Raw genomic sequence first — 14,734 nt, forward strand, 5'->3', positions numbered from 1 at the left:
GATGCCTGTGCCCAGCTGTGGGGCATCATGGACTAATGCTGTTGTTTTTTGTAGTCAAATTTATTGGCTCCACGGTATCCCAGTAACTAGGTATTATATATTATTGTATATTTTATTTACTAATAACAATTTCTTTTCAGCAATTAGCAACAAGCTCGCCAAACGACAACATAATATTATCAGGAACATCTGTTGTCATAGCTTTGGCCCAACTAGCTCTTTTCACAACAGGATTAGTATTGGAACAGCTTCTGAAATTCATCAACTTGCAAAATAAGGATGAGGTAACTAGCTGCGAAGCTTTTAAGGGATACTTTTCTTAACTACGTTGCCTATTGCAGTCTTACCAGTTTATTTGATATGGATCTCATGTCCATCAGACGTACTATACCTTTTATATTATGTATACGATAATTATTTTCCCATGATCAGGAATGGTGATTAAGCTTTATTGAACTGTTTCATTTTATTTTCTTTATTCATACCTCTTTTTATTCCTTGTAGAACTATGTGATCAATATCGAACTTATTTTCGTTTATAGATTCGCGCTGTTTTCCCTGCATTAATCAAGAGCTATCAAAACCAAAGTAATGTGGAATTTACGGCAGTTTCAAAATATTACGCTAATAAGGATTATCCTTTGAGTGATTATTTCAAACAAGAGTCCAAGAAAATATTCAAGTCTACTGGAGAAAATCTTAATTTCGACTTAGCTGATGAGGCTGCCAAAATTATAAATAAATGGGTATGTATTATATTTTTAACTGATGATAAAGGAAATATTGCTGTATTAGAAGAAAAAGAAGAAATTAATTATGAAAGAATACAATAGAAATAAAATTTGTACTTCCAGGTTGACGATAATACAAATGGTAAGATTCAAGACTTGGTGAAACCAGACATGTTTAGTGATGACACCCGACTGGTTTTCGTCAATGCAATTTATTTCATGGTGAGAAATTGATATATTTTACTATTAATACTACTCAGTATTTCAGCATTGCAGGAATGGCTTAAAAACTAAATATCAATACTTCTAAAGAGAACAATATTGAAAAAGATATCAAAAACTTGGGTGATCAATAAAATATGTAGAGAATAAATTATTTCTTTGCTCTATTTCAGGGTAACTGGGTATATCAGTTTAATCCAAACAATACTGAAAAGAAAGAGTTTTACAAAAGCAATGGCGAAACGGTGACCGTAGAAATGATGTACCAAAAGAACCGATTCGACTACACCGAAAACGACCAGTATCAGGTTTGTATGAAATGAAAAAAGATAGGTATATATTATATTCTCCTTCATACGGTGACATGATGAATAAAATAATAATTGGTGTCATATTAAAACCGCGATGGACTTGCTAAATATTAAACCATTTTTTTCCGATTTCATAGATAGCTAAAGATATAAATTAGGTAGCTTGATGTACAAAATGTTTGTATTTTTTACTTTTTTTATCATCTACTCTTAGGAATCAACTCGTATACTATAAATGAATAAAGTTGAGCAAGCAAAAACGATGGCTAAAAAAGACTATAACTAAGACATTTACAGGGTTATTTTTTTGCAGGCAATAAAATTGCGATACAAAGGAAATGCATTCAGTTGCATAGTTGTTCTTCCAAGGAAGAGGGATGGCTTATTAAACACAATTAAGACTCTACAGAACCCTAAAGAGTTTAATAACATGATTAAAAATCTTCAAAGACAAGAAGTTGAAGTTAGCATTCCGAAAATGTTAATAAAAACAGAAATGAATATTGCTGAAATGCTTCAAAAGGTGAGTGAATTAATTTCTAATCGAGCTACTTACTAGAAAAAAATATATATTTTTAGGTTATTTTTTCTATCATGGGGATTTCGAAAGTAATAGTGTCGGACTTGGTATCATAATAAAAGACTTATGAAAAAAACTTAGAAAAAGGAACAAAAAAATACTCAAATATATTTTGCTTTCAGGACAATGTAACAGCTATGTTCGATCCAAATAATAAGGACTTCGATGGTATATTGGAAAAGAAAGAAGATATTTATGTATCTGCAGCTATACAGCAAGCATATTTATCATTTAATGAAATAGGATCTGAAGCTGCAGCCGCTACAGGTATGTCTAACTAGATAATAATAATTGCAATAAATAGCATGAATAAGAGGCAAACAAATTTCAATTTCAATATTTTTCAATAAATTTTAAACAATACTACCACAAAAAAGTCCTGCAAATAAGAAATGTTAGGTCTGGTTAAACACAAGAGGCAGAAACTGAAGAATGTTGAATTCCTTTTGTCCTAATTGTTAGTCATTTTGTTCTTCTTGGTACTTACGGGTATGTTCATCATCTTTAGCCATATATATCTATTTGGGCCATCTTTTGTTTTTGAGTGAATTCCATAAGATACTCATTAAGGTAAATGTATTTTCAGCTGTCGTTATAAACACAAGATCTCTTAAGCCTTTGCCAACTGCAGTATTCAACGCCAACCGTCCTTACATATTCTACATCATGTTTGAAGACACAGTTTTATTCTGTGGATATTTTGTTAAATAAGGTGAATTTACAACTAAATAAAGCTTTTCAAAATTCTTATGTTCGTGTGTTTGGTTATTGGTGATGGATTTAACTTATCGAGTGGTGGTATTCATTACATTTCATCCTTCGGGTATTGCAACCCAATTTTCCCTTTTTCCTAGTTTCCTCTTCCTGGTTTTAATTTGATTATTTTGATCAAAACACGTAATGTCTTACCTATCAGAATTATAGCATATTGAGCAACTCCTTAATCTTGAGCGAGTTTAGACTCATCGTTAGTTGAAAAGTATATTTAGATTGTATCTAAGAGGTACAAAAATGGGCATTCAACGAGAAAAATCTTTAAAGTCTATGTTGCTTATTGTCATAAGTTCTTAAATAAACTCGTTTATTTATACAGTTAAGTACTCGTGTCGTTTTAAACAGAATAGGTCTTTGAATTTCCTTAAAGTTGTGGTTTTCAATGCTAATCGTCCGTTCGTATTTTACATTATATTCAAAAGAATTGTTCTTCCGCGGTGCCTTTGTTAAATGAGGTGAAACGCGTAATTTTTTGTCCTTGTTTGGTAACTTTTAAGTAACTCAATTGGGGCACTTTACAATCGTTGATATTTTGACTATTGCTTAGATTTTTACCTCTTTCCCAGATATATGTTCTTAGGTTACCAGACATGCTTTTTCAGTTTTTTTTTTATCTGCTTTAAAGAAAGAAATTACAATTATTTCAATATGTTTTTTCTTTTTGCTAAGGTTCTTCAGTACATATGCTTTACTCTGTAATCTTTTACATTTCAGCAATTATTTTTGGCGTTACATCAGCAATGTTACCTCCTCCAAAACCCGTTATATTTTATGCTAATCGGCCTTACGCATTCTATTTAATGTATCACGAAGTACCCTTGTTCTGCGGATCATTTGTAGGAGCAGCCTCTAAATAAAGGTGAACTGAACCTACATTCATCATGATACCTTTGTGTTTCTTAATCTTGGTTCTGCTTGAGTCACGGTGATGGGGTGCATTTAACGCAACAATTTAAATAGCCAAATTCAACATATTTCTTATTTATTTAATAACGGTTTTGTCACGCCGATCTTCTAGGACTGATCGACTAGTTTCAAAATCATCCGGAGTACTTAATCATGAGTTGTGAATTGAACAGTTCGATATGAAAATGAGCCTGTTTTAAATCATTAAAATTATCAAATTTCCTTCATTTAATAGAACTATGAGTTAGGGTTAAAGCCTTTTTGGTTTCAAGAAACTTTTATACACAAACAATTCTTAAATTAATATGCAATGAATTTTCAGCTATTGTTGAATTTGCTGCAATTTCTTTTATGCTGGAACCTCCAAAGATTTATATATTCTATGCTGATCATCCCTACATGTTTTACATAATATTAAACGATTCTTTTTTATTTTGTGGAGCATTTGTAGGTGCTCGTAAAAGATACATATTGACTTAATTTTCGGTAATATTTAAATAGACTGATTACCTATGTGTGTTGTTTTTTTATCAAATTGCTTCATATGTGGTGATGGATTGGTTGTCAATGTCCGTAACTTGCTCATGTAGTGGGTAGTTGCTTAGGCAAATTAAGCGCCTAAGGACAGTGCATAGCATATTTGCCTATAAAATCTAAACACTGTAAATCATCAACAACTGCACTACCCTAATAAAAGACAAAAGTTTCCCTATTCCAATAAAGAAAAAAAAATTACAATCGCTTACTACAATGTCAATATTTTTAACTTTTTACAGAAGTTGTCACATTGATGAGATTTGCCCCTATGGGTGAACTACCTGCTACAGAATTCAATGCAAACCAACCGTTTTTATATTATATGCTACATAAAAGCATCATCGTTTTCGGCGGAACTTTTGTCGGTGCCAATGTTTGACTGCCAAAAAGTCTTAACAAATTGTAGCATTTTGGACCCTAAGCCCAATGACGTAAATATTAAATTGACCATTTCAAAAACACTGAAACACAAAACACTTTTGCTGTTTCTCTGATTCCTTTAGTATTTCTCCTCTTTCAGTTTGTCTTTGCCTTTAAATTACCGTTATGTTCAGGTTTTTCTGTTTAAACTAACAATCGGAATTTTACTTGATAATTAAAGATAAGGTTATTTTCGCTTCTAATGCTAACCATTTTTGCTTGTTGTTGCCTAACTGCATAAGAAAATGAGATTTTCTTTGTTTTTGTTTAACATTATAATATTAACAATTGCTTTCTTTTTTATCCATTTCATTTTAAGAGAAACATCTAATAATATAATTTTTTTCGTTTTCAGGTTGGTTCAAGACGATAATTAATTTCTTTTTTCTAAATAAAATATGTGTATATACAATAGGCTCTTTGTGTTTTCTTTGAATTTCATCCATTTCCAATAATGTAATTAAAAATATTTTTAAACCTGACCAAAAACCAAACCGATCGCAGTTCCTGAACCAACTAGCATAAATGTAAGTATCAAGAAGTTTTTGCACAAATTACTGTAAATAATGACTGATACCAGGGACAAACCTCTAGAGGGACTAGTTTCCAATTAACAGGTATTATTGGAACTCCCCCAGGGCTGAGAATATCGACAGGATGGGATCAAATGAAATTACGTTAGATCCCACTTATCCAGACCAAATCCAGGATAATCTACCCAAGAAAACGTTGTTATAGCCTCCAGTCCACATAAAATTAAACGTTTGTTTCGCCATTTCAGCGACCTGTTTGTTGATAGTTTAATCCTTTTTTTATTCTTCAGTTTCCAATTTAAATTGCGATTTAGATAATACTTTGATGAATGAATCTAATCGGATTCTGTTTGGAATTTAATTTAGGCTTGGTTTATCTGTTTGGAACTATACTCAAAATATTTAATACATTTCATTTAAATTTCCTGATTAAGAGTTACAATTTACGCAATGCGATTTATATTAAAAGCAAAAGGCTAAAAAATAATGCCAGAATTTACGAGTGTACGGCTCTATTTCAAGTGGTAGTATTTTGGGAAAAATCTCAACAATGGTTATAAAAGGAAACTGAAGAACCCACGCATTATACGTAGGAAGAACCAAACACGAAGTGAGCAATACATCACAGAGGCAAGGACTGTGGTTCCCTTGAGACTCCTATATTGATGATTTAATTAAGCAGTTACCCTCAAACTTGTGTATTGGGATGCTCGGATGCGGGTCTCGACTGTCTGAGAATCTTGTCCGCTACGTTGGAATTTGTAATTAAGAAACAACGTCTCGGAACAAAATCTGTTTACGAAGTCGGTCGAAGTATTTTATCTTGTTCACCGCGGCACAGAGTAAACATCCACATGTAGGATGTGGGAAAGGAGAATAGTTCACGTTCTTCTTCGTTCGCTGTTGAATGATTTCTTATTGAATGAAGTTTACTTGAGCATGGAAGTATTAATCCCGTTCAAAGGCTTCACACAATATTGGACTTATAGCAACAAATTGGGTTAAATTGTTCAACATTCTTTGAGTAATGCGGTCCTACAAGCGTTAACAGGGTTTTAAAAGGGTAATAGTTTTGGTTAAACTTCGTACAACTAGTTTGTATTGTTTGTATTATCTATCAAATTATCAGTAAATGAAGGGATTCCCTAACAGCTTTATAAGTACCTCAGTATTCCAATCCAATGTTATATAAGGCTTCACGGTTACCTAACTTTTCGTAAGTCGGTTCGTTGCCTCTAACTTTCTTACCGAAAATATCTTCTGTATATTAAGATGTCTAAGTTAATTAATTACCCACCTTTATCTTCGCCCAAAATATATAAAATCATACTTTCAACAGGTAAAAGCGAAACGAGTCGATAAGTAAAACCAGTAAATTAGCTTCGGATAACATCGAAGTTTCTCGTAAATTCTCAACTCTGGCGATTGTAAGGACCGCTGGCTCTCCAGCAAATTGATCTTATCGGGTAGCTACCTGATGTTCATAGTTAGTGGTCCATAGTTCATTGTGAAATTCGCAAGCGGCGCTAAACTCTGACGGTCAACTAATTTACCGGCAGACCAATCTTTCCCTTAATAGTTATGGTATAGTTGTTGCTTCAAAGTTCTTCAGTGCACCGCTAAGCAAACTTGGCCAAGTTTCAATTTCTATATAAATAATTATGTACGACGGATTTTCTTAGAACAGCCATTTTGTTTTCCTTTTAACTTTTGAGAATTGTTTGGTGTTCTCCTTAATGTATTCACTGAGTTCTTTGTGGTTCATTAATGATACTAGGAGTTGCTATTCCCTATTTTGTTTTATGATGCTACTGTAGTTGTTTCATAGAACACCTTTCAGAGGCCTTCTTGCTTTGTCAGTAATTAAATATATCCTAAACCTGTTTTCCTTTCCTCATTCTAGCTGTAAAACAGCTAGAATGAGGAATGAGCTTAGCAAACATTCAAACTTTTATTTTATTTTTACCCGACATTTCGGATCATTCAAGTTCTACAACTATTTTTAATAAACCCATTATGAACAACTAACAATTGAATGTTCAGTATTACCCTGAACATAGCCCTAACCATTAAGCTAATTAGCATTAGGGAAGTGACGCTATTATCGCTAGATTATTATCTACGATAGAACAATAGAGGCATTTGAGTAGAAGTAATGCCGTGCGCCTACAGTCGATTGAACTAACTTATCCAAAACAAAATTGAATTACCGATAAACATCCCAAGATGGTATACGCCTTCTGAGTGGCTAAGAAGCAGCTATCGTTCTTTGCTGGATAAGACTTCATCTGAAGCCAAAAACAAACTTTTACATGCTTGTTTACAGGTGATTGGGCGGTTTGCGATTAAATTTTTGTTTCAAATTTAGATGCTTTACGTCGTCTTTCTTCATTGAATATCAGAGTTGTCTTCTACCGAAATCTGCTTAAGACGAATTAACATGATTCAAACCTTTCTTGGTCCATAAAGCCACTGCAATTTTTTTCATAGGTACCTATACGTTTTAAAATAACTGGAGCATCTTTTTTTCTGAAACTAGTCTGGCACCCCCGATAAATACTCGTGAGTAAACCTTTGCATCATTTAATAACTTGAGCATCCACGAAATTTTAAAACATAGTGTAATGTTAATATACCACATTCACTGCCTATATAATCCCAGTTCGGCAACACTATGGAACACGACCAACTTCCTTCTGTCTTAACTATTTAGAACTAGAACATAACAACATACATAACTCTGCCTAACTATACACATACTGTTACCCGGTTACGCCTATAGTCTATGTTCCAAAGGGAATTGTTTCAGTGAGGATCCCGGTACGGAACCGACCACTTCCTCCGCCTTGGGTGTTCTGATGACTAATGGATTATGATTATAGTAGTTAGTGGCGCAGATTGTTGTGGTACAGAAATATATAATAGATGCCATTAGGCCTTCACTCGTAAGTAGAAGAAATCGAGTTAGTTCATCGATCACAGGTTGAGCTGTGACCTTCTAGTGCTTAATTTTATTAATTAATCTGCCACAAAATATATTTTCTTCTTTTATTTAAATAAAACATAATAAATTACTTATTTCAAATTTGGTCCAGGGCGACGCGTCAACGATTAACGTTGCTATTTCAAGCTATAATAAATCAACAGTCTAACAGGCAATGACATATTTCACAAACCTCACATTCCATAACTCGAAGCACCTTCGAAACGAACGTTATGACGTCACTATCTAATTTTCTACTGCTCTACAATGAAAGAGATTTTGAGATAAGTTCAAAAATATTTGACTTGTGCAGCTCGAGTCACGTGCCGGCAATCGAACCTCACGTACCGAACATGTGCAATGGGATTCGGTAACGCTTAATTTTGATAGCATTTGAAAATGTAGAATCATTTTGATAATGGTTGTAGATATTTGTTATAACTAGATGGCAGTACTAGAAAACAGAGTTGAAAATACACAATGTTAATACGCATACCAAGTGTTTTACAAAATATCTTAGCATATACACATAAAAATATATACACACTACACCAAAATACGATTTTAATATGGACAGTATGTATGACAAAATGTGTTGAAAGAGCCTAACCTACAGTATACCGTTCCAAAAGTATACAGTTTCAATACGGGTCTGAAAATTACGTAAGTCCACAAATCAAGCAACTGAAAACTCAAACTACACGGATGCGACCACCTAGACCCCAACTAAATCAAATCAAAAAGACCATCGGAAACGTTTACACGATTTTATGAACACTCGAAACGTTTCACGGCACTCTTTCCAACCAGCCCACCTACTACGACCTCTGGTACTAATATTATTGAAGCTAAAGGAAAGAGATGCCGCTCTACAAAGTGTAGTGCGCTATCACACTTCTAAAACTGCAAAAAAATTGGTTAAGACGTCACGGTAGGCTTGCAGATAACTCGGCTGTCTCGCGGGGGACCCTTACCTACTTATGTCAAAGAGAGTGCCTCTATGAATGGGTGTTTTTGGCAGCTCAAAATTGCAACTGAATATTTTATAGCGCAAGATACCATCAACAAAAGACGTTTTGTCGACGACGACTCTTGAAATCGTAACAATGATATGAAGAAAAGCATTCTTAAATGTCTTAGTGGCCATTGTTAAGCAGTTAGATTAAATATTTAAATAATGTTGATTTTAAGTATTTTTTTATTAAAAAAAAAAACATAATTGAGCCACATTTATCGACAGTGAAACTTGGTATCATGCAAGCAAATAACCAAGCTTGCTTTCTCATTTTATAAGTTACTTATTGGATTTTCCTTAGCAATTATGATATTTAATTATAATCGTAAATATTATTCAAAATAAAACATTGGCACAAATGGCGCAACAACCTTCATCGATATCTATAAAATAAACAATCAATTACGTCGCCGACAAGGCAATGTCTTCTTCTGTCTCATTAAAAACCATTAACACACCCTCAGATACACCATAAACCGCTTCAGAAACGACAGAAGCTGAATAAGTTAAAATTGAGCCCGACATACGTATAAAACCGCAGCTGATCTGCGAATCTTCATGGTACCAAAGTCACGTAGCACTTGTATAATATCTGGGAATTCAGTGGGACCATCTAAATTGGTACGAGTCGGATAATAAACGGACCGGATACAGCGAAGTGAGACGATTTATGAAACTAGACTTAGTATTAAAGTTGCCCGTCTGATGTGAGTACGTGAGGAGTCAAAAGTTGAAATTATAATAAAAGTCCACTGTTTTATGGGGTAAGCAGGTTTAAAAGTTACATACATGATTGAATACTGACTGTAGAAAATCAAAAGAGAGTCCTCACTATTTTCAATATAAATATATTAAAGGAATTACATAATAGACTAATTTAAAAGTAATACCTACATAAAAAACAGTTAATTTTGTATTTTGTACTCATAATCAATTATTTTCACACCCAAAATGTCAAACGTCCATGTTTAGAGAATCGGAACGTTACATTGAAAGAATGGATTAACAAAGCATTCAAGTATTTAGAATCTGATACTTTAATACATCTTGTTTTGTAATAAGATTTTTTTTTATTCCTGCTATTGGAACATTCTTGGATCTATTGGTCTGGTTTATTTGTAGCACGAGAACGTACGGATGTGATACATCAAAATATCAAGATCTTAAGTTGAACAACCTAAAAGGTAATATTTTCCTCAACAAATGATACATTAAGTAATCAACACATCGAACCTGAATTGAACCGAAAACGAGTAATACAACTCTTAGTGTTTCGAATCGCCTCATCATTAAGGAAAACATTGCGACTTTTAAACAAAACTGCAAGAATTATTTTATTTTTGCACTCACCTTGTGCAAAAATAGTATCTTTCTCATTTCTCTTACATTTTTATCGACATTCTATTGAGTGTAAAACTAGTCAGACTATTTCGATAAACCATTTTAAACAGATAACTTCAATTGTTAGAAAAGCTTGCAACAATTCTTAAATAATATAAAATAAATAAATAGAAAATCAAAAGATTCAACAATTACTATGGGAAAAAGTATTTTATACCTATTTTAATCTAAATATATGACCTACAATACGTGACAATAGACCAGTTACGAAATTAATTACGCCTTTAGATCTCTATATAGATAAGTACTACATAACAAATACAGTATGTTAGCCCTCAAAAAAATTGAAACAAAAGCATAACAGCTAACTATTTATTTACTAATTACATCTAAAACTAAGTCTTGTCATCGCCACTGGGGGTTGAATCCTGTCTGTTCTGTATAGCACTCCCAGAAAGGGTTACCCGCAGCTAAACAGTCGGCAACACCCTGCTCTCCAAAGGTCGCTGTCGCACCGAGGTTGACCGAGCTTATTACTGGAAACATACAAAGTAAGGAAGATAATTATAATAAACTAGATGAAATATTTTTTTTCTAGGTTTATGTATTTTTAATGCCACTTTATAAAAAAAATAAAAGCAATCAATTTCGTCCAAAAAATATTTTTTTTTTGCGTGAGCAACCCTTTTCACTTAGGGGTATGAAAAATAGATGTTGTTCGATTCTCAAACCTACTGAAAACGCAAATAAAATTTGGTAAAAATCAATTAAGCCGTTTCGGAGAAGTACGATACTAACATCGTGACACGGGAATTTTATATATTAGAAGATATACACTAAAAGAGGTACGTGTTTGATGCTGCCTTGATTAAAAAGTTTCAATTCACATAATTCAGCAATAGCTAATTAGCTACCTTATATTATTTCACTAGAGGAGGCCTTGCAGTGAATTACACGGCGAATAGCGATTTCTCTTTTTAACAACTACATTAATAGTAATAGAACTGTAAGAAGTGTTGGTAGACTAGATAATATTATTGCACATCGTCCTTTGCTTTTTGTTAAATGCTGGGGGCTTTATATAGGAGTTTATAGTCCTGTATAAAACTTTAATAAAAATAATCTCAAGTGACAGACTCTACAAGTCAAGAATAATCCACTATCAATTAAATTCTACACAAGGTGCTTTTATTGTGGACTCCTAAAACCCGTATCGTTCTTGTTTAAGCGAGATGCAACTACAGGCAATGTATCGCGCCATCTCGCTTCTATACAGAATGAGAAATTATCTAGTTCTAGTAGGATAAAGATACAAGAATTTAAAATATTTCTACTCAAGTCAAGGCGAGTCAGAATGCCCACGCTTGCTACTACATAATTCATATTTCCTTAACATACTTGCTTGGCATGTCAGCTGCTATTTGAACTTATTTAAATTGTCTAGTAATAATCGACACCGTCCAATCATTTAAAAATCAAATAATTTATAATATTCCACAACTTTCACACAGCGAAATCTAGTCTCGAACTAAGCAAAGCTTGTATTATGAGTACTAGACAACTGATAAACAACATACTTATGTATTTCCAAACACATACACAATATAGATAAATTACACCCAGATATAACATATGATCGTCCTCATCACACAAACATTTGTCCTGAGTGGGAATCGAACCACCGACCTCCAGTTTAGCAGTCAGGGTCACTAAGCACTAGACCAACAGGTCAGTCATATAACTTTTGCTTAGTCTCGTGAAAGACAAATCTCCGATATAGGTGACGTTAGCACGATTTTAAGCTTTACGATGATGCTAACAGAAAAAAACGAATCTCTATAAGTTCCTATGCCGGTAGTTGCTTTGTATCGGAAACTTTCTTTACTTTGAGAACGAAAGGCCTAAGGTCTATTTTTGGACTAATTCACATTAAGATGAAATTTTATTTTAAAATTCTCGGCTTAAAGTATAGTTAGTTTCATTCTGCACACCCACGAGCTGTATTTAAAGAGCTTAATCGAAAATAGAATTTTGTGTACACTATCTAGGAGCTCCCACGCTTTCGAATTTTTCAGATACGCATGCGATATAAACACGAAATATTTGTAATTTAAACGTTCAAAGTTTCTCTGCATTCATTATTATTAAATAAAACATTACGTCACGCGGATTTATAATCGTTATTTTTTTTAATCGTTAATCGTAGAATTTGTTAAATACATAATTTATCCAGATATCCCTACTAGTTTCGGACCCAACCGGAGTCCTTAATTATGATAAATACCTAAGTAATACATAAACGTATTCAAAAAAAAAAATCAAATGCGATGTATTATTTTTTTATTATTTTTAGAAGGCACTTATGATAGATCGTTAAAAAGAAGATTCGACGACGGCCTATCTCACTATTGACTAACAGACAATTTCAATATTTGCTCTCAGATTGATCTACACTACTTATAACGTACACAACAACACAAGTAATCAATCAAATGGGATCGTATAAATTAAACCAATACTAATAAACAGACTGGGTGAGTAATAATGAAGCAGCGTACTTCCTTAACCCCTCAAGTGCCCGAACAACTCATATCAATCGTCGAAACTCTAAACTTGTTGTACAACCTACCACACAGATTCGTAAAGCACTGCAACACTAACAAACAAAAATCGACCTTACGAGCTTCAACATAGAGATGTCGATACACACGATTCTCTCTGATTCGAGTGTCGTTGTGTGGTAGATTGTACTCAAGAAATAGTTATTTGGTTTGATACATATTAATGTTACATAGCGATGGCAGCATTCCTTCCGCTTTCGTCAAGTAAACATTGACTTCAAATAAGTTATGTGTAAAGTTTAAGACTATTGGGAAGTTTTCTAAACAAATATTGTTTGACGATGATTAGATCGAGAATTGAAATCGATTGAATTTATATCACCGAAGTAATTATAATTATAGTACTGATTAGATTATTGATGACAGAAAATGTTAGATATTATTGTAAAAGAAGTCGTGAAGTGGATTCTTAATGATTCGTTTAATAACGGCTTACTCACGTGTATTTTTCGGGATAGTCCGACTAGTTTCGTACAAAACCAGAGTCCTTGAACATGAGCTAATGCGGTGGGGAGGCACGAGTCAAACTGCCTGGATATCCCATTAAATATGCGTCAGTAAACCGTTGATAAATATACATGAAATAAACTTACAATGATCACTGCTTCGTTTAACCCTTCCCTGTAACCAATGAAATTTCCTGTAATTAATACAGTATTGTACAAAAACCTCAAAGAAAGAAAAATAACAAAATTATTTACACGTAGTTAATGATTGAGCATAAAAAATGTTTTAAGTAATCAATTTAAAAATAAAATTTTATGCAATCTTAAAGTTGAGTTCAATAATGACATTTTAATTAGGTACCTAATTTTCAGAAATTTTTTAATTACAAGTCATTATGAACATCATTTTAATGTATAACCATAAAACCACTATTTCACTGTAACTTGAATAAACATTTAATTCAAAACTTTACTTTTAATAACTTTATTTAAAAATGTAAAGTCCAAACACAAACATAATATATTATATAATAAAAAAATAAAGAAACATCCAAACGCCTTTATAAATCGAATACACACTTTTTTCGAAACAAAACATAATTATAAACGGCCAGTAATATCACAACACTTACTTCACAGACAGTCGCAAGTGCAACAATTATCAAAATTAATTTCATGTCGATTTGTATCAATCAGCGTCACGGAACAGAGAAACAAACTGTCTTGTCGCACGTTTAATGTTGGCTCACTTAATAAAGGCTTCCGAGGCAGTGGCAGACGGTCTGCTAACGAGACTACCTTGGGGGCTAGTATTTGACATAAGCGGTAGCGATTTGCAATATTATAATAGCTTGATATTTTACTAGCTGACCCGTCAAATGTTCTTTTGCCTTATATATTATTTCTAGTTTCTAGATAAATTCTAGTATTACTTATATTTGTGTACAATGTATGAGTTAAGAAAACAAACGGTAAATTTTCTCTTATTGTGATATTAAAAAGAAAATAAAGTTAAATCAGTTGAAACCTTTAATGACCTAATAATAATAAATAAGGTGTTCAAAAACGTTTCATATAAAAAAGTTTTGGAAATACATACAAAAGAAAAGGTTTTACGATTTTTTTATCTTAGCTATGCTTTTTTTTATCATTTCATTTCTTTTCTGACTAAACATGTGTCATATATAAAATATCCTTCTGTAGAAGGCACCACCATCGCTTAGGGCACGTAAAACCAAAAACCTCTTCGCGTATAACTTGTACCACAAACTTGAACCTGTTCGTGGTATGATTAGAAACACAATACGGTGTTCG

At 33.0% G+C, this 14,734-nt stretch overlaps 1 protein-coding gene and 1 long non-coding RNA gene across 2 annotated transcripts; one reads left to right on the top strand and one right to left on the bottom strand.

Annotated features, from left to right (window-relative positions):
- Positions 1–139: 139 nt before the first annotated feature.
- On the top strand, positions 140–3,403 carry LOC113495422 (antitrypsin-like). Its single transcript, XM_026874132.1, has 8 exons — positions 140–284; positions 543–746; positions 855–953; positions 1,127–1,261; positions 1,578–1,787; positions 1,967–2,111; positions 2,431–2,556; positions 3,333–3,403. Exons 3-7 carry the CDS (start codon positions 903–905, stop codon positions 2,553–2,555), a joined length of 666 nt encoding a protein of 221 aa, XP_026729933.1. The 5' UTR covers positions 140–284; positions 543–746; positions 855–902; the 3' UTR covers position 2,556; positions 3,333–3,403.
- A 7,308-nt stretch (positions 3,404–10,711) lies between these two features.
- On the bottom strand, positions 10,712–14,437 carry LOC113495406. The gene is made up of 3 exons (XR_003400717.1): positions 14,053–14,437; positions 13,568–13,595; positions 10,712–10,889 (listed from the first exon to the last, which is right to left on the bottom strand). It is a non-coding gene; the product is annotated as an uncharacterized LOC113495406 (long non-coding RNA).
- Between the last annotated feature and the right edge of the window lie 297 nt (positions 14,438–14,734).

The sequence above is a fragment of the Trichoplusia ni genome, chromosome 6, assembly GCF_003590095.1.
Source record: "Trichoplusia ni isolate ovarian cell line Hi5 chromosome 6, tn1, whole genome shotgun sequence".
In the NCBI taxonomy this organism is placed as follows: domain Eukaryota; kingdom Metazoa; phylum Arthropoda; class Insecta; order Lepidoptera; family Noctuidae; genus Trichoplusia; species Trichoplusia ni.